This window comes from Halyomorpha halys, unplaced genomic scaffold (assembly GCF_000696795.3).
Source record: "Halyomorpha halys isolate HHAL.00 unplaced genomic scaffold, Hhal_1.1 Scaffold542.1, whole genome shotgun sequence".
NCBI classification, from domain to species: Eukaryota; Metazoa; Arthropoda; class Insecta; order Hemiptera; family Pentatomidae; genus Halyomorpha; species Halyomorpha halys.
Genome location: NW_027105041.1, coordinates 599,820 through 621,901, shown reverse-complemented (window position 1 = coordinate 621,901; position 22,082 = coordinate 599,820). Strand labels below are relative to the sequence as shown.

The 22,082-nt window shown below is 32.7% G+C and overlaps 1 protein-coding gene across 1 annotated transcript in view; it reads right to left on the bottom strand.

Moving 5' to 3' along the window:
* Positions 1-329: 329 nt before the first annotated feature.
* The window catches only part of LOC136795980 (putative fatty acyl-CoA reductase CG5065), a 56,853-nt gene continuing 35,100 nt past the window's right edge, over positions 330-22,082 (bottom strand). The window contains exons 2-3 of the mRNA XM_067048284.1: positions 21,318-21,513; positions 330-710 (exon numbers count right to left, since the gene is read on the bottom strand). Of these exons, the coding sequence (XP_066904385.1) occupies positions 345-710; positions 21,318-21,503 (552 nt within the window). The 5' untranslated portion in view covers positions 21,504-21,513 and the 3' untranslated portion in view covers positions 330-344. The remainder of the gene's footprint in view (positions 711-21,317; positions 21,514-22,082) is intronic.

The following is a 22,082-nucleotide window of genomic DNA, read 5'->3' as shown; positions in this document are numbered from 1 at the left end:
AGGAACTGGAAGCTGTTAGTAGCTACAGAGTACTTACAATAACTTAAATTTAAATATTTTTTGTTAATTATTTGTAAAAACAAACACAAACACCAGACATACAACACGAAAGGCACTGATTTAGAAAAAAAAATAACGGCTACATATCACAGTATCCAACAGCTCGATATAATGTACGCAAAACATTTACATTTCTTAAATACTTTCATTAGAATTGTAACTCTAAACCATTAGATAGCTGAAACCCCTTAGAGGTGATCTGTTGAGTGCACTCAAACAATAACAGTGTAACTTATGTTCTATCATTTTTTCATTATGTTTTAAGTAAGACTCTCCATTGATTATCAGTGGCATTGTTGACAGGAGTAGAATAAACAGTGTACAAAACATGCGAGTATCCTACGTCCTACTAATGTGGCATAAGTAGGCCTAAAAGGTAGTGATAAAATCAAGCAACATACCTTCAGTTTTTTGAACTTGCAGGCCATCTCGAGAAGTTTGAGTGTGGCAACAGTATTAATTGTGACAAGAGTCTTGAGCGGGTCTTCGAGCTTCAAAGAGGCGGCAAAATTGAAGATGGCGAAGATGTTCTCTTCCAAGTGCTTAACCTGATCTTCGGAAAGCCCTATATTGTCTTGTCCAAGCTCTCCTTCCAGCGGTACCAGTATCTTCAATCTTTCAGGGCAAACCTTCCGAACGAGATCAAATACCTGTGAACATTAATGAGAAAAATGCATATTAATATTTAATATAAAGTATATTTAAATATATATTAAATATACACCAAGATTTTACAATTTACAAAATATACTAGTAATGCTTATAAATTATAAATCCTACATACTAAAATATAAAAATATATGAGAAATTAGAAATGAAAAAGAAAAAGTATTTTAAAATCGAGATACGAAACATGAGATTTATTCAAATATATGTGTATTTAAACATGTGTTAAGTTATTGCTAGCGTATACATGCATTTCTGTATATGTATATATGTATCTATGTATATATGCATAGGATTACTTATAAATAATTGGGCTATTTATGTTGTTTTATTTGCTTTTTGTTAACCGATTTTCCCTTCTGGCCACTTTTTTCATGTTGCTCGAATAGATTACTTTATTTTTTGCAAAGGTAAGAATTTATACAAAAATATAGCGAACGTTGAAACAAATAGAAAAAGAAAAAAAATATTAAAAATCGAACAGTGCATAATGTAAATTATAAATAGAAAATATGAATGTAAAAAACTATTTTTTGGTATTTATATAGGACATTGCTATATTTTAAATTCTTTTTTGTAATATTTTTATTTATTTTAAAAATATTTTTTCATCATTTACATAGAGCACTGTTGTGTTTGTTGTTCCTTTTTGTAATTTAAAAAAAAAAAAATTTTTTTTTTATTTTCAATGTTTGTATAAATTCTACCTTTGTAATATTACATTCATCTTATTTTAGTATCGTTTGTGATGTTTCAATTTTTTTTTTATAATTTATCTTGGTTTTTTTTCACTAATTATAATTGGTAGCTCGTTTTTTGGTTCCGACCCTGATGAAGGCCTGAAATTTAGACCAAAGCATCGATGCACATAAAATAAGTTTAATTTATTTCGGTTTATTATTATTCTGCAGAGCGTAATAATAATCTTTTCCTCATAGTTGAACCTTCGGTCAACCTTAAACACACCATTAAAAAAAAAAAATAAGAATTTTGTGTAAAATCTTATAAAATAAAATTAACAAGCTTTATCGATGATATTGAGATTTGCTGCAACTAATTAATATGAACCTTAATTGAAAAAATAACACAGTTGCTATTCAAGTCTTAACAAGCCCAGGCTTTCTTTTTAAAGTTCATAAAAACAAGACCTCACAAGTTTCCTTCCTTTTGTACCAGATAGTAAGTGAAACAGTAATATAGAGAATCCAGTTCTGGGCAAAAAGAAACTTAGTACTGCCTTAGGAAGAAGCCAGACCGGTTCTGCTGGTTTCAAAGAGTTACCCGCAGGAGGCAGTTCTCCGTGTCTTTCTGTAACACCGGATATTATGTGTTTAAGTGTACTTAATCTAAACACATTATTACGGTTGCCCTGGTGAAATAAAAACACTGGCGATATCTGCGTAGACAAGGAGTGTGACGGTTGTCATGGTGAAATAAAACACTGGCTATATCTGCGTACACAAGTGGTGTTATGGTTATCATGGTGAAAAAAAACACTATCGATATGTTTAGACGAGTGGGCTTGGTTTTGTGAAGGTGACAGTTTGGTTTTGGAACACGTTACGACTGTTCAATGTGAAGTGTTGATAGTCTATCAGGTCCTGTGTCTTTATTGTTTGAATCGAAATTTCACCATATGAGAAATGTTATGTTTTGTTTTTCAAAATTATGGTGTTCTACTTCAATAGACGGTCATTAAACACTAGAAGTTGGGATATAGTGCAGTGCCTTGCAACGTTTCTTCTGCATGTTCTGGATAGCAGAGTTGTGGCAGGTGTCATTTTCATACTTCCAGGGAATGTGAGGCGGTAACCGAAAAGGAGTAATCGGGCAACCTTGTGTTCTACCAGATGTACACCTAAAGACTTCGTGGGATTCGAACTAAACTTCATTTTATTTTATATTCCTATTTTGTATATTAATGTAAATTTTGTTCATAAAGTTAAGCATTTAAGTTCAGGTTAAGTCAGGCTATAAGTTTTGTTTGTTTTATTAATTGATAAGAATTCTTTTTACTTCCTTTTCATTCTGTGTATATATAATTCTTTTTATTATTAAACTTAAGTTCATATAGTTCTGCTGTTCTTCCTTATGCATATACACTGCTTTCAACTTGTTAATTTACTTATGTTTTTATTTTTTGTTGTTCACTTATCTATATGTAAAGGTATTCGCCTGTGGTCATAACTCGATAATTGTTTTTATTGGGATACATTGTAGTTAAATAATTTCGGGGTTTTCATTATTTCGAAGGGAAAAAATAACGTGGCACCTAGGGAGCAATCCATTCTTTATTGTTTTGTTACTTTTTTCCCCTTTTGCGATTGTATATATATTTCCTTTTATTCACCCCCTTCTCCGCTGACCGTGGGCAAATATAAACGATAAATATATTGTTGAGATAAATTGTTTTATTGAGTTTTGTCTATTGTTATATTCATTGAAAGATTTGTGCGTGTTGTCTAAAGTTTTTTTTTTATTCGGTTGACACTGGCAACACTGCTAATTGTAACCTACCTTGCTGCTACGGACTATGTTGATTAACCAAGCTCATGCCCTCATGGCGTTTTGTTATGTGCTTATATGTAATGAGTCTTTTTATAATTATATTCAACTTTTATTGACTCTGCTAGTTTTTATTTAACCCATTTACTTCAATATATATAACTAAAGATAAAGTCAAAATTGGTGGTTATAACATTTTGAGAAAATCACTTTGTGTCTATCATCGCTAACCGTTTTTACTTTCAGTTGTGTTTCATTTTATTGAATTTGAGTCTATTTTCAGCAGCGAATGATAAAAATTGGTCTAGTATTTATTTTATATCAGAAATTAAAATAAGGTAAACTTAAATAGCAAAATTTTTAAATTACATATTTTGTTTTGTTTTCAGTATATTTTGGCAAAATAGTTTATAAACTTGTCATAATAAAAAATATCCATTGAAAACCTTTATTGACAATATTGGAGTTGGATTTGTTAGTTGAGAATTCCTTTGGATAATTCCTGTGTTGGTCAAAATGTAATTGTGATTACTATTTACTGTAATTAGAAATTGTAATTAGTAATTGTACATTGGGAAAGACATCAATGTGATTGAGAGGATTTTTGTTGTGACAAGGTACGCCTATCAACGTGACCTGCAACGTGATACTGCAAGAAAAGACGTGTTGTGAACGCAGCGAAGACAAAGTATATGCGTGTGAACCCCGGCATTGGAGGACAGCAAGATATACAGATATATTTCTTTATACTCCTTTGATAAAGCAGAAATATTCATCTATCATATTTAAGAGTGAATTAAAAAATCATCGTCAAACCTTCTGTATGAAGGTTTTCTTCTATAAGTTTTCTTAGGACCAAATATTCATATATAGAAACTTCTGGGAAATTAAATACTCTTAAAACTTCATATATCTTTTATTCGAGAATCGGATGACGTTTCTGACTGTGTCCAAACATCAATTAATAAAATAAACATTTCATAAATAATAGCCGTGGAATGTAATGATGATGTACTCTATCTCTTTTGATGAGTCAGGGTACTAGCTGCTAAATTAGACAGAGCACAGTGCAGTTAGTGAACTGGAAATAGCAACATCGGATACTTTATAGGTATGTTGCATGTTAAAGAGTAATATTAATAAATAGTAATAAATTCAACAATTAAATTTTAGTGAATGTTGAAATTTCTAACTTGAAGATTGTAGCGACAGTTGGACGATTAGTTTAACACTTGATAATTATTTTATTTATTGATTTATTCAACCTCTACCCCTGTTTGCAATCTCAGAGGCCCAGTAAGTTCCTTACAACCGGGAGCCCTTTATTGCATGTTTATAGTTTTATAAAGCGAATTGTAAGACATTTTGGAAACATGTTATCATATAATTTATAATAATACATCATGTATATAGTCTCTAAAGGAGCAAATAAAAGAGAGAGAATGGTTGTTTCTCACGATTCTGTGGTGATGGCTGACGATCGTTGTCTCATGCGCCACTGATGTATCCGGTCCAAGGTACCACTATCCACTATATGTATCCATCTTCTTCTCCTCACGTCTTGTATTGGATTTCAATGAGCTTGTGGTGTTGTAAATTTTACCGATCCAGAGGTTCTTCCGACGAACGCATAAAAAAGGTGTGGTGGACGTTGAACAAGTGACCAGGCTGTTCAGAGAGATTTGACGAGCGCCTGAGACGTCATGTTGTTATATGGGATTCGCGCTGTCTTCATTTTACATTGACGGGGGCCCCCAAGTGATATTGAATAAATTTACAAAATTGGATGAGTAAATCCTACAACCCCTAAGGTGAATAAATGGCAATAACTATGTTCTGCTGTAGTTTTCAGTAGCTTAAAAAAAAAAAACATTAATTTTTCTATTTCGTTTTCATTGTCTTGAAAAATCCATCCATGCCTTGTGTTGCTTCCTCAGAGCAGCGAAGAGGAGGCACCCCAAAAGCACCCGTTTCAACGTTCCTATGAATTGCACATAGGTGGTTCTAGACCACTTAACAAGTAGCCATGTAAAAATTCACAGTGACCAATACTGAGACGGCTGAGGATGACCTCTTCTCGCCTTGACTTTCTACTGGAGGTTTTCCACAGAGTGCAATCTTTTTTAACCACATAGTACCGCATGTTTTCCAATTTTGGTTCCAAATTTCCTGAGCAAGTGTATTAAACTGATGTGTCCATTCTTCTCTTTGGATCATCTCTATAATAGTTACTTGTGGTGTATCTTGATGACGAGCTGAGTTGGCATCTGCATCAGCTCTCTCATTGCCAGTTATACCATAATGCGAGGGTACGCAAATGAAAACTATCGATTTTATTTTATAGGCTTCTCCTGTGAAAACTGGACAAGCTCCTGGAGGTTTATATATCAGTTCTTCAACATCTGTAACTACTGACCATCCAATATGACTCCCAGCCTTTGAAGCATCGCAGAGTTCTACTACGGTAGTAATTATTCAACAATTTCAAAAAAGTAAAATTCTAGTCTTTTCTAGGATTATTGTTTGTTTGGAGGCAGAAGAAAGGGACTAATATACAGTAAAAACAATGACTTCGTAAGAGTTTTCTTTAAAGATTTAAAAATATAGGTAGCGTTTTCTTGAATAAATGTAATTAGTTATAAAGTCTTTAAATTGGAGAAGGTGTCTGTAATGTCAGTTTTCTGTTGTTTGATTATTTTCTTTTATGGACATTTGTTTGTTTTTCCTTATAAATTTAGGATGTTATTCAGTCAGTCAGTAATTATTCCACTTTTGGAGTGTGTGAATGAGGCATATATAATCCAAATTTAACTCGAGTGAGTCTACAACAATTATGGAAGTGACCGTCCCCTAATGTGTGTAGATGTGCGCGCGTGCATGTGTCTTGTGTATGTGTATGTGTGTGAACAGCCTAGCTCTAAAATTGTCAAAGTAGATTTTTAGTGAAAATCGACTTACCGGAAGTGCTTCTTTATAAAAACGATTTTTTAAAAACCGATCAATGTAATAGTTTGACAGAGCTTAAATGTGAAATTATGGGGTGAGGAGGGGGGTATAATACTTTTGAATTTCCTTTAACGTTGTTTATTTGAAAAACTTATCTGTTTTACATTCTTACTAGTAATTAAAAATGGATTAATATAAACTATGAAATGATTTGATTATTAACTTAAGAAAAAAGAGGAAAAATGTTTTTCCAGATTAAAAAAGTATTTCTGGAGTTATGTGATCTAGAGACATTATATATCGTTAGAAACCCAACGATTAAAAAAAATTAACGAGAAAAGTCAGAGAATTTAATGGATAAGAACAAGAATGTTTTAACTGGCGGATGGATACGCAAGGGGAGCACCTTGATAACGTTTCCTTGTCACCAGGAGAGTGTTATTATAATTCTCCTTCATAGCCGAAGTGAAGCCAAAACGGTCCCGCCAAAGAAAGGAAAGCTTATGTTGAGGTAATAGGAATGTCAGCCATTGTAATATAAACTGAAACATAAGGTATACAGTGATTAGCTCGTACTCTTCCCCTACGCCTCTGCCATGCCTCTGAAAGGTACATAAGGCTCATCTTTTTGGCTTCACTTTTTCTGCCAGCTTACACTCTCCATTTCACTTCTCCCTCCAAGCATGCCACCATAGTTATTAAATAACTTTTAATTTCACTTAAACTGTATTTGAGCTTATCGGCTGACAGGGTAACTATATAAAATCACTCTTAGTATTAGTAACATATCATGACATGAAATGCTATAATTTGGTTTTTCTGCTATAGTTTTTCGTTCTGAAACTTACGAGGATTAATTTTATATCCAAGTAGACAAGATTAAAATCGGCGCACCATTTTTTTTTTATTTTCATTCGTTATGTGTACATCGGTTATTATAGAAAACTCCTTTAAACGTATCATTTTTACAATTAAATGCACAACTCGAGACTCACATTGCACTATTAAGATTGTAGAAGAAACGTAGTAGCGTTGGATGTGTGAGGCTCCTGGTGATTACGCCAATTGGCCAGTTGGCCAGCGGAACCGCCAGGTGTAGCAATGCTCTCCCACGTGGAGCAAAGCCTTCTTGGGCCTAATTTCACTATGTCTTCTTGTTGTTAATAATGATTAGTAATTTTTTTTTTTTTACCATCCCCAAGAACTGTCAATGAAACCATAAGATGGAAACTACTTTCGATACCCACCGTTTTTAATAAAACCTTAGCGATGATAAACACTCTTACAATAATTCTCTCTGGTGCAATTATTTATATATAGTATCAAAATAGATATTTCTGTTTAAATTGGACATTTTTTTTTAAAACCTCTTACAGCCTTAACGTTAAACATTAAAGCACAATAGTTTTCAAGTCATGTTCTTTTTTCTTTGGACGTTTAGAGGATAGTTTCCACCTCTTCAGTTTTGATCATTTAATAGTTTGTATAAAATCTATTTATTTAATTTCTAATTACAAATAGAAAAAACAATAGAGAACGCTGGCGGACCAAGTTTCAGGAGGATTGACTCTGCAAGAGTTGTAACGCCACAGATGATGATGAATAGAAAAAACATTCAAATATATAAGTTTCTTTAAAAATTGGTTTGTTTACTTATCTAATTCATCTAGTGTTAGTATCAATTTTTTAAAAAAATATATAACACAATTTAGCTATAACAATTAGGTTTGATCAATACCTATTGTTTCCTTTCAGGCAAGATAAGACGTTTAAACAATTTGTCAGACTGTACATTTTTAAATATTCCAGTTACAAACCTATTTCAAATATAAGAAAAAAATAGGACAGTTTATTAAAATTATTCTTATTAAGAAACTTAAAAATAAATTCTGATCACTGAGCATTGCATATGTGTCTTTAGATTAATTTTATCTTAATTTTTTTTTATTTTAAAAATACTAAGTTAAAAGAAAAAAATCGAAGAATATTTGTGTTTTATTTTAGATAGGATGTGTCCCTAAAACAAAAATCACTCAGGCTAAAGGCGTGCCGGATACCGTTTTCAAAACTAAGTCACCGAATTAATCCATTCAAATAATAGTTAGATACACAAAAAAAAAAAGTAATTGAAATTTCTACGATTCTATTAGTTTACTATAGTGTTGACACCGAATTTGAAGTTTTCAAACCAAAATTCCTGACGCTTTCTGAAAAATAAGATAAAATAAGAAAATAAGAATTTCTGAAAATTCATTAATAGGTAAGTAAAAAACTAATATTACTATTTCAAGGCTTCAACTATTGTTATGACGATTTTTAAAAATTTATAACTATTTTCATATACTCCTCGCTAGTGCTAATAATGAAGCTGGTTAATTATTTTAAATAAACAAAATTAATAAGGTACTTCAGGGGTAGTATTCTTGAAAAAGATGTAGATGATATTAAAATCTCAGTTTTCTGTGCTGTTTGTATTATGACCGAGCTGAGTTTTAAATTAACCTGAATTTAAAAACTTGGGTACAGTTGTTTTTAAAATTTATTAAGTGCCTTACTCTACAGGAAATTTTCCTTATAGAATGTACAAAACTTCAAAAGCTGACTGTACAAATCCCCAATTTCTTATATGCTAATTTGGTTAAAACTGTATTTTAAACTTCTTAAACTGAGACATGAACAAAGTAAAAATGGAATTGAACTGTTGTTATGGTAAATTATTATATTAATAAAACAAGAGTTCAGTCACAAATAAAGTAATTTTATTGATAAATATATAATATCACTAAATGTGTTTGTTCTGAAGACTGTGAAACTTTAATTAACCCATAAAATAGTTACTTAATTTCACCGTTAGCTATAATTATATAAATAAAAAATATATATCCATATCAAAACATCTAAAACCCAACCTAACTTATAGTTTGAATTGAAATTTAGCATTGAAAACAATTATGTTTATTATTTAGTTAATATTTTAATATTTTTTCGAATATGTTTAAAGATATGACGATCTAAAATAATATAGGAGCTAATAGTAGACTTTTTCCAACCCTTAGGATAAAAAAAAAGGAAATTATACCATCTCATTGGTTTTTATTTCTTTTTCCATTTATTTATTTTTAATTTGGGTTCGTGGGGATTTAAATCAATAAACATAGTTGGCTCGGAGTATAGTTGAGAACCTCTATCTATTGTTTTTCTTTCAAAACCTGAGCTTTCTTATAGCTATTCTTAGGAAAAAGTTATAAAATAGAGCAAAATAAATTAATGTTTTAACACTTTTTTTTTTTAAAAAAAACTGACCTTTCTGGATCATTCGTTCACCAATGTGACCTTTTGTCAGTCATTGTTTCTGATTGCTTAGGTCGATAGCAATCAGATAGGCGTTCTAATATAACTCATGGCTACCTTATTTCAATTTCTCGATTTTGTTGATTTTCCTTTTTTTCAGATTGGTCGCTCCCTGCTGCTTTTTTAGCAGCAACGTAGCGTGCTATAGTTCTGTTTTATTCTACAGATACAGATAATTGCCATTAGCAGCCAATGGAAATTATCAATAATAATATTAAAAATTTACAAATTCATTTTAATTAATCGAATTTACTATTTCTCCCTGAGCTAATAACCGAATAAAGTTGTTGGGTTTTTTTTATCGCTATCATTTTCAAGATGGTCTAATTTATTTTTTATTATTTAATTTTTTATCTAGTTTTTTTCCGCATGCAGAAGGAATGGGAAGGATTCGAGTTCCTTTATCACCAACTTTCACTCTGTTCTATTTCTGTCTTAAACAAGCTATATTTCTAATTCATCCTCTTAATCTTTTCAAAATTTAGAAAAAAAAATTAATCAAAAAAAATAATAAGTTGATAAAATAAGTTTATCAATTTTGGTAAAGTAAATGACGATTCTATCTTAATTTGAAACAATAATTGTTTAACAGATAAATACTGATAAATAAAAAATATCAACAGGCAAATGTTAGGTTTTTGTACCTAGGAATAATATATATATAACATTTGTAGATGCAGGATTAAATGAACAATTATTTCTTATTTATCCTTTAAGAATTAAGCTTTTGAAGAATTTTGTGAAAAATCTTTCGTAGGACGGTGGGAAAACCATAACAGTATGGTTTTAACAGTAACAACCTACTCAAGAAAAAAAAACTCTCTATTAATCTGCTGAATCCACTGTAATTTATTAATTTACGGAAGGCAAGATGACCATGTGGCTACTTTTACATTAGACATTTCATTAAACCCTGGCCCAACATTTCTCGCACCTGTGCTCTAAGAAATCAGGCAATTTCTTAGCAAGCTGTATAGTTTGGAACTATTTTTCGTTTTACACAATTATCTATGTCTAGCTGCTAATAAATCCATTAACTATTGGTAATCATCAGCCGGGCGATATCACTGGCTTGAGACACCAACAGCCAAGTCCTGTGGGCCGTCTAGAAGAGACCAGAGGTCAAGGCATACAAGGATTCCTGGAGTGCTGTTCTCCAGTGCTAACCATTCCCCTCTCCCTTCTTCCATTCTGTGGCTTGTAATCAAAAGCACGATCGCTGGAAGACCGGTTCCTCGAGACGGTCACTTTCAAAACAGTTTTTTTGTTTTGTTTTTTTGACGGATTTTAATTTTTGACAGAAAAATGCCACATTTTAATAGAATTAGATGTTTAAAATTTTAATGAAACGTATTTTTTTAAACTATACCTTACATGATATTATTTCTAAATTCTGAAAATCAAAATATTAAATAGAAGTTTCCGGCGATGAATGGTACAAGAGCCAGGTATCACAAGGAAATTCAAAATACAAACATTGATTCAATGAAGTTACAGATAAATAGGTCTATAAACATCAGTGGCAGAGGGTCGGCATGAAACCTCCCTAATATAACCATTCTCAAAATTTTCGATCTGATTCTTAGACAATAGACTATAGAAATTTGGTGTGGATTCTGGCGTGGTGTCCATAATTGCGTGCATACTGGTGCGGTGGTTATACTTCACTATACCAATTTTCCAAATGAGCCATACAGTTGATAAATTGGATAAACTTCAATTTTAGCAGTTATAAGAAAATTACTTTTGATAATATTTCACGTTGAAAATTTTATTATTTCTCTTCTGCAAAATTATGGCAAAAAAATATAAAACTTCACCAAATTTCGCACTCTGTTCTTAATCATTTATTCGATGCTTAATTTCCATAGAATCCATTGAGAATGCTAAGAATGATTTTGAGGAGTTAGTCATTCTGCCAACTGTAACGATCAATTATAGGTTAAATGAAATTAAAAACCAAACGATTTAATAATTATTGTGATATGATTTAATAATTATTGTGATATGAGAACAATAATCAGAGTGGCAAATTGGAAAAACATACTCCACATGCGCCCGCCTGGTTATCATTCATTAGAGCAGAACTCTTTTATGTGCGTTCTTCGTCATTCTCCGTTACTTTCTATAATTGTATTAGTTAAATATTATTTTTTACAAGATCTTTGGCATTTTAACGGTATCTATTAATCCTATATTACTACTGTTATCTCATTAAGTTATTTATCAACTCCATTCATAGTTTATATTTATCTGTTTCCATTGCCAGTTAAAATGTGAGATAGTTGGTTATGACAAATAAAAATAATTAAAGGACCTAAAAATAATAATAGGACCTAGGTGATATTAAATACCACTTAATTGTACACTGATTTGCCAAGGGTAATTAAAATTGTTAGAACCCTCATGAGAGCATTTTCACTTCGTGAAAATGTGAAAAATGGATTTTATAAAATTGTAATTTCGGTCGTTCAAAAAAATTCTACCATACACCTGCCATAAGTATGTCATTTCTATTTCGTGCACATGGCAACCAATCCTAACACTATCTACAGCACTTACGCTGATGACGCATGTGTACTTGCAGTCAACAATAATCCTTTGATTTCATCCCAAACTCTCCAGTCGCATATCGCGAATGGTGCCGTAATTGGAGGATCAAAATAAATCCCAACAAATCACATCAAACAACCTTTACCCTTCGTCGTAAACCCACCGAATGCCCTACAATATCTTTTAATAATGTTGCTCTTACCCCTGTAGAACAGATCCGCTACCTTGAACTACATCTGGATATACGACTAGCCAGGAATCCTCATACAAGACTGAAAAAACAGGAAACTGCACGTCGATTTCGACAGCACTTACTGGACAAACGGTCTCAACTTCCAATTCATTACAAAAGATCTACATGACAATTATATGGCCTATCTGGACATACAGAGTTTAGCTTTGGTGAATGAAAGTAAAAATTCAAAAACATTTCAAAACATCGAAAACTAAGGCAAGCACGGCTAAAAAGGTTTTGTATCTATTTTTTTTTTTATAAAAAGTAAACTACACTACGAATTTTAGAATATAAAACTTTTATATCCACGTAATATTAGATAGGAGAACTGTTGGATTGGAAATTAATACTTTATCCTTCTTTTCTTCATATATTTTAATTTAGTGTTGTTGATGAACCTACAGTAGGTCTACCACACACCAGGCTAGAAATTTAGTTGAATAACGAGTAATGGAGTAAATAAATACATAACCCTAAAAAACTTGACCAAGTAGTTTAATAAGTGATTTATTTTAGTCAATCTATCAGGTTTTATATTTTCGGGGGCGTAGTGCCACACTGCTAAGTGTCTCACCGAAAATTCCCAATCTGACATTTTAGACGAGTCCATTAGCTATCGCACAGATAATTCGCTGGAGCAAAGAGAAATCTTAATGTTTTTTTTTTCCAAGTATTTAGAACTCCATTGCTTGTTGAATATTAAGACATCTTATTATAAAAACGAATTGGAAAATACATTTTTAATTAGAAATAGTGTTCTTCCATCTCTTCTAAAACAGCCATTACTATAAAGTCATTTGCTCATAACTATTTTATTGCTTAGTAAAATATTAATTGCGTAATCATAATTATTTCATTGCGTTACAGCGTATTCATTCTTGAAAAAAAAACCACTCACTTCCATTGTAATTTTATCCGGAAAGTAAAGCGTTTTAGGCACTTGAATGAATTAATAAATTTATGAATATTACATACGGATGAATACCATAGAAAGGAGTATTATGTCTTTTTTATTCAACTGGTTTTAACCGACTTATGTAGCTTTGATTTTCCCTTGCATTGAGATCAACTTTATTATATTCATTCTATTGTTTATAATATTCCTTTCTATGGATACGTTGTGATAACAGTTATGATTATTTTCTTTCTAGATCTTATATGAATATTTATGCTTAATACTAGAATCAAATCATATCACAAGGTCTATTTCTACCCGTAAAAACTATAAATCGATCAAACAGATGCTCTGTGTTGGTCTATTCAGCTGTTCTAAGGCTGATCGGGGTTTCCATGACAGCATTTTATTTATTTACTCATATATTTATGTTTTTATATTTATGTTTGTATCATGTATCTGTAGGTCACTCGGGCTGCGTTTCTGGGCACACATATAGTTGTACTGCTATGTTCGATCTATCTTTTATTTAATATTGTCTAGAAACCTATGCATCTCTAACCTGATAATCAAGTCCAACACTTTTTATCTCGACAAATACCTTCCAGGCTCAATCAGAAATACATCGCTTGGTTCGAGTATTAACCACTGTATTAATTAATGATGATATCCCTGTACCCTTCACCGGTTTATTTTTGTAAGTTTTATTATTACTGATGTATGTATTCAATTTTCTATTGATTTTATTGCCAATTTGAGTATCATTGGTATAATAATCCTTATGGTATATTACTAGTGTGAAACAGAGACTCCAAATGGAATTACATTTTATCATAGATTATATCATCAATAATAAACGTTAATAGGAGCACGTCACAATTTTTAATTGCAAAAATAATTATGTGTTATTATATATCAAACCATGATTATACATAATTGAAAGATACCTTCACTAAAACACCCAATCATTATTCATTTTTTTTTTTAATTTGCACAGATTAGTCAGGAAGGGAAGTACACGGTGGCACCTTGCTAAGGCAATGTGGTATTATTTTGTTTACATTCTTACTAGTAATTAAAGGGAGCGCGGTGGGAACGGGGTAAAACGCGTGGTTACTAACTCCAAGGACCCAAGTTCAAATCCAGCTGCGCAGAAAATTGTTTTCTGTTACACTGTAGCCGTGAGTCAACACTGCAGGTTAACTCACGGGCGGGGAGCTGAGGGCATCAGCCCTCCTGGAGTCCACTCCGCCTCATAAATTGGGTCGGTACTCTCAATTGGCTAAAAGGTGGCATGTTGACAGATAGTCAGTTGAAATCGAAGTGTGGCCTATTGAAAAAAAAAAAGCCTCCAGCATGAGAGCTGGATTGGCCCTCCGCCACGCACAAGCCGCCTCTGCCACCACCGTAGCTGCTCTTAAGAAGGATGGCATCAGAGTTAACCCAGCTAAGACGGATGCCATCGTCATGTCCTTTCAGAAGGGCAAGAAGAGCAGACTACCCCAGCGGTTCGTCGTGGATGACGAGGGTCGGAATATCTCCAACACCATCCTCTACCTCGGCGTGACTGTTGACCGGCACCTCACTCTCTCCAGTCATGCCAAGGGGAGACTCAAGCAGGCCCGGCAGAAGTCACATAGGCTCTACCATCTCCTGATGTCACAACAACTCTCACTGCGGCTGAAGCTACAAGGCTACCATTCGTCCAACGCTCCTCTATGGTCCACCACTAATGAGACACCACTACTTAACGACACAAACCAAACTACAGAGTTTCCAGAACTCCCTCCTGAGGCGAATAGTACGAGGAACATCACTCCAACGGGCCAGGAACAGAGAAATATGTGAAGAGCTCCAACTCCCAACTGTGCCAGAATTCATAGGCCGTAGGCACATCAAGTTCTTTGATGGGCTGAAAGCCTGTGCCAATCCACTGTTCCGAGAAATCACCCCTCCACCAAGACCTGGGAGGTGGCAGAGCACTGTTCCCCTGATCGATGTTCTCGCCTTGGGAGGGACTTCTGGCTCTACAGCCGGAAGTCATCACTTCTTCAACGCCAGCCGGAATAGCTCCTCCCTATTTCTAGTAAGCTAAAGGCACCATATGCCAACATCGATACACCGCCTTCAGCGGACCCGGGAGCCTATCTTATAATGCCACACTGGCAAAACAAGATTCATATTTTGCCCGCATATATACATTAATTTCTTTCTTTTGTATATATTTAATTTGTTGTTCTTAATTTTTTTTTCTAGTAGGTCAGAAAAAAAAAATTCGCTAAAAATCTGATGGTCGAGCGTGACTAAATTACCTCCTTTAACAACCGTTGGTCTTTCTTACAAAGTACTGAACACCTGACGCTTCTTGGGTTATAGCGGTACAGATTTAAATTTTTTTAAGTAAGGAAGTGCAGACAAAATTCCCACAAAGCCTCATACAATAAGAGTAGTATTAAGAGTGTTATTAATTAATAACATGACTTGGTCAATTTTTCACAATGTGGGTTTCCGTCTGGAGGTTTAATCCTGTATCCAATACTGAAGTTCATTCGTTAAAAAACTGGGCAAAAACATGTTAAAAATGCTTACGTGGCACAAAAACTATAAATTAAACAAATCATAGTAGATTATTCAAACCACATAACTCCGAAAAAACTTTACTAAATAATTGTTCGACAGTGAAAAAAGCGATTTTTTCGATTTCCTATTAATGATTCTACTGCAAAATTTTGTAAAATTGACTTTATATTTCTGGTGGGCTCGAAAATGGAGTAACTAGATGTTTGTAAATACACATAATTTTACTTTATAAATCTCCCCCTAGTGACTTTTTAAATTAAATTACGTTGACTTAAAAACATCTAGTAAATACATTTGTGATCCTGCCAACACAGTAAAATCAATTTCATAAACTTTACAGTTGCGTCATTACACTTCCGGACCTTGTTAATGTAATTTTGTTTAGATGAGTGTATTTCATATAATGTATGTTTACATATTTCCTTTAACTAGTTAACTCTGATGGATTTTTTAAACAGTTGGATCATAAACATTTTTAACAATTTAATTCTGTAACTCTGACTTAACAAGGCAAGAGAAACTCGAAACATTATTCTGACACTGACTATACTCACTCGTTGGTTCGTCCTCCAACCAGACTTTCACTTAATAACCACCGGACCGTACGTAATAGGCATAGTTGGTTGGTGTGTTTGGCCCAGTTGGATAGCTCTTAAATGTTTCTCAGGTATTATGTGTTATTATGTGCGGATTCCTTTATTTTTGCAATTAAAAACTGTGGCGTACTTCTATTATAATTACGTTTATTATCAATGATATAATCTATGGTCAATCTTATTCCCACTTTGAGATTTTCTTGTTTCACAGAAGAAAGAAATAATTATTTTTAATTAATGATAAACCACAAAAACATTCCCTAATGAAGTGTATGTAGTAACTCGGTCTATTATTTTACGTATAGTACTAATCCTTTTCAAACTTGTTGATTGAATTCTTTGTTATGTGACTTGCTGTACATAAATAATGACAGTTGACTCACAGGGTTGACTCACGGCTACTGTGTAACAGAAAACCGTTTTCTGCCCAGCCGGATTCGAACCTGGGTCCTTGGAGTTAGTAGTATCGTGCCTTACCACGGTGCCACTGCGCTTTAGAAATGTATATTCTACATCGGAAAAAAAAAATGTTTAATTTTAAATCATCTGTTCATTATAATCCAGTTAATGATAATTATTTTTTTACAACACGACATTTTTAATAAATATTGCTAAATCAGCACGAGCTTAAACCGCCATCAATTATTAGAAGTTGATGTTATTAATTATGTCAACATAGTGCTGGTCGATTCCTTTTATGTCTTTTATGTAATTTTGGTAAATTACATAATTTATTCTTCATAATTTACCTATACATTAAAAAATGTGGTAATTTTTTACATTTTATGATGAAAATTGATTCCAAAAACATTTTCAAATTTTTACGATTTAAGATGTTTATACCAAACATGTAATTTTTATTTTTATACTCAATCAGTAATAACCCAGTCAGTCACAATCCTGCCTTCTACGCCACAACCCCTGATGAAGACCTGAAACTCAGGTCGAAACGTCGGCATAAAATAAATAAATATAGTTTTGTTTATTTATGTTGTTCTTTGCTGACCGCACCCCCCGACAAACTTCTCGAAGCATTAATCTACGGTCAACTATCTACACCTCAAAAAAAAAATTCTATTTGAAGCTTGAATTTAATGACCCTATAATAATTCATCCGCATGATTGAAACAATTTATCAATTTTGAACTGGTCTTAAAGATTTACATTCTCTTGGGTCAGAAAAATCATTTTTAAAAGAAAAATCATCGACTTTTGTCTGGTCTGTATATCTTCGCTACTATTATCTAAAGAATTGACCGATGACGACTACTGAAAACTAAATGGTAAATTTCACTTCATCACATCAAAACTACCCTCATTAGAAAAAAATGCAGAATCTTTCTAAAATATCATTTTTGAAATCTCTGAATTTTTGTGATCAGAAAAATTATTTCTCGGTAATTCTATTATAAATGCAATAACTTGTAATTTTTACGTTCACTTACCTACATACAGAATATATTGTAAGGAAAAATATAACGATTGTGAAAAATTTCGAATGCCAGTTTTTGAAGTAATACACGTTTTGAGTTCTCCTATAAAATGTGTGAAGAGCCTCGCTCAATAGCGAAAGGTTGTAGGGAACTGAAATTATTTATTTATGACTGTTATATGCCTGGGAAGTGACAGCATCTTACCACCTCAGTAAGGAGGTATCAAATTGATCGGATTAAATGTTCGGTATTCGGTTTCCAAGAGGTAATTGTGTTTCAGTGCCCACCGTATAAAATATAAAAACCGCATTTTAGGATCTTGGTATTTGTATGCATGTGCCACAATTATCACAGGTGTACTGATTTCTTTTTTTCTTTTCTTTTTCTTTTTTTTTTCTTTTTTTTTCTTTTTTTTTTTACGAAATACTTGTGTAAACTGGACTCTCCACGCCCAATAGTGGCTGTGCAATAGCCGAAAAACGAGTTTGTTTTTTTGCTGATGTTTACAAAAGACCGTAAGACAGCTAGAGTGAGTGGACATAGCTGGTATTTTAAGTCATACCTGACCATATGGTTAACAGTGAATATGAGATCGAAATTGTTATTATAGTTAAGAATAACTGAAACAATAGAAACCTATGTATTTAGGAGATAATTTAGGGCATTTGATAATGGAATTTTATTTACAATAATGACCAGGTTTTAACAAGAGACTAAAAATCTACATACGATTGCGGTACCCCAAGCATACCTTTATGTACCGCTGATTTAGAGCATCTCTGCTAGTTCCATTTTGTCAGTACTTTTTTTTATAAATAGTATTGAATAAATATTTATTAACTATATTATTTAACTTCAAAATGCAATTCAAATAGCAGTGAGGAGTCGTGATTAACCCAAAACTTTTTCGGAATCCTTTTAGTCTATTACTTTTAATAATAAACCTTTATAATCGCCTAAGAAAAAATTAGTTAACACACGCTCAAACTTTGATGAATTACGTTTCAAGATCCATTGAACCCAAAAATTTCAAATATATATATATCTGTCATTTCGACCTCCCTTGTTTTTCTCCAAAACTGAAGTACCATTTTTTTAAAAGATTTAGTGCCAAAGTTACAGGATACTTGATGATCCTCCTCTGAACCTACCATTACCGCCAAAAGGTCGGTCGATTATATGTTTTCTAAGGCCATATATCGGATATTTATAAAGACACGGCTAAAATCCTATGTTAAAATAACACTTTCTCAAAATATTACTAAAGAAAAAATATTTGTAAAAATATTACAAACATGTTGTGCATTGGACTTAATATTGGTTTATCTCTTTCAATACAATCTCTCAAGTTTTGAGGATTCACATTTCGGGATGCGTGGAATCCGAAAACACGGTTTTATTATTTAATAATATAAAATAATTGGTAATACTTTGCCATTGTCTAACAATTTTCAGATTTTGTGTGTCAATCAAGTGCACACATCTATTCAGTTGTAAAAAATTAGAATTTTTCTTTCTTTCATTTCACCTTAATATTTTGTGCATCCTTGGTCCTGATAATCGATTTATTGCAAATGAAGTGAATGTCTATCCCCGAACCAGTCTATCTACGAATCATAACTTTACTATTTATGCCTCTTATTTTACGACTGAACTTAAAAGGATAGTCTCTACTTTCTTCTAATACGTTATGGTAAGACCAAGGCTAGTATTAGCAACATACAGTTTGAATTCAGCTTCGATAAATAAAACCAGTGAAATTATCTTGTTAGCCAACAGGTCTCATTACAAAAATTCTCAATAGGAATAGATACGTTACGCTGTCTGCTTAAAATGTTAACAAATAAACTGAAATAACTTGCGTGTTGACTGCTTCCTGCTATGTATCAGTTTTTAGAGAGCTGAGTTAATAGAGCTTGGAAATCGGCCGTGGGGTGAGTTATTGAATAGATTAAACGAGCTCTCTGTAGTACGTATTCTCATTTTGGCTGTAAGATGTTGAAAATATTATTTAAATAATAATTGTGTGAAATTGCGAAACGAACTGTAAATTGATCGGAATTTGATTTCAGACTATCAGTTAAAATGTGTTATGATATTTAGTTACGTCATTTATAACTTTTAAATTGCTAAATCAATTCATAATTATCTCACTACATAGATAATAAGTATCTGTTAACATATCTAGTGGAGTCATAGCTAGATTAAAACTTGCTACTATAAAATATAATATAACATAGTCAACATATTGTTGAAAATACATATATAAAAAGGGAAGGAAGATTCCCTTAAAAGGGTATATTTATTGAATTAAAATATGTTCCATGAAAATTAGTACAACGTAGATAAGATAAAGAAATTTTATTTTATTTGAATCAAGCATTGGAATCGCCTCTTTGGAACTTGCTCAAGAAAAAAAACAGTACGTGTCTAGAAGAGTGAAAGCATCATTTTGTTTAAGAGGGTACATTTTTACAAGATTATTAATTTTTAAAATACAGTTTAAAAAAGTGTACAAGGACGTCAATCAAATAATCTAGGATTATGAGAGGACTCTCAGAACCTTTTAATGTAATAATAGACGTAAAAAAGGATTTTTTACCTTAAAGAAAAGCACTCCAAAAAATAGAGGACTGCAGTGGAGGGCAACAGACAGTGATGGAGATGTACTTTGCAAATGCAGGAGAAGCTATATGACCTGCACACAGGTCACAGAATTAATGCTTCCAAAACAAAAGAAATATAGGACAACAGCACGGGCTTGGGTTTATTGTATTTAGAGGAATAGGTATTAAAAAGTATGGAAAAATACATCTACCTTGGAAATATGGTGAATTGGGACGGAGGGGCCGACGAGAACGTGGAAAACCGGATGACAAAAGCTCAGCAAGCATTCTAATAACTCTCGCCAGTGTGGACATCGCAAGAGATCCGGAGGGAGACAAAGAGTCGTCTTATATGACATGAAAATGACGTGATGAAAAACATGCAAAATCCGACAAAGCATTAAATCTTCGAAAATGGACGAAGCTATGGCACACCCTCAGATCAGATCACACTGATATAACTCGACAGAGCCTAGAATGGAACCACCAGGGTCAGCGAAAGCGGAGACGGCTAAGAGAGACCCAGGGGTTTAAAGAATGGTTTGGGGATAAAGAACTTGTAAAATACTTAGACGAACTTTGTGGCGTCCTATGTTCCACTTAAGGGGAATTCTATTTTTCTGGGGTTCCGATTTGGTGATATCCACAAACAAGGAAAAGGCACCAACGCATCTAAACAACTAAACAGCCATATATATGAACTATTTTTTTATTAATTCTATGAATAATACCTCTAAGTGAAAAGGATTAAAATGTTTGCCCTCAAGAAGGTTTGGCGCTGCTGAATTTATGCACATCCTAGGCTACTTACATGAACATAATATTACATGAAGTATTATACTTAAGTGTGCCTCAGATCCCCAGTAATTAAATATTATATATTTTACTCACTGGTAACTTTATCATCTCGTTGATCCTGGTCTGAGGGCTGAGACCCCTCTTGGACCTGATGACCAAGTAAATCCTTCTGACGTTGGTCGCCCTCATCAGCTTCTCTAAGAGTACCTTGCCCATGAAACCTGAGCCTCCGGTGACAAGGACATCTTTACCATGCAGGACTTCCCTGATCCCCTTCATCTCCACCCCTCTGTAACAGAAAAATAACACATTCTATAAATACAAATATTTTCGAGTGTATTATTTTCGTACATAATGTTACAAAAATGTATAAACACTCAAAAGTTGTAATAATTCAGAAAAAGAAAAAAGTTATTACTAATTGATTAGCCATCTAAGGCGTATGGATGGTAACCAACAGAAACTTGTCTGAACCTTCGTAAAAGACATTGAATTCAATTTCAGTTGTATCTTTGAACTTAAAAATGTGAACTAATCGATATAAAAAAAGAAGCGTAAGCTTAAGATCGTATTTCCTCTTCATTATTTTATGGAAAACAGATGAACAGTGTTTTCTTCAATAATAGTTTGAAAGCAGGTTTAGAAAAACAAGAAGAAATAGCTAACACCACTAAAACGTATTTTTATAACTCCACTAGTATTCACAAAAATATTGTTAAATACTTTATTTCTGGTATAAATGAAAGAAATATATTTTTGTAAATTTTTATTTTTATTGTATATTCTATTTAAGTATGAGTGTGTTCAATATGATCTGTTTTACTTTTTCTTTTTTCTTGATTTAAATTTTTTTTTTTA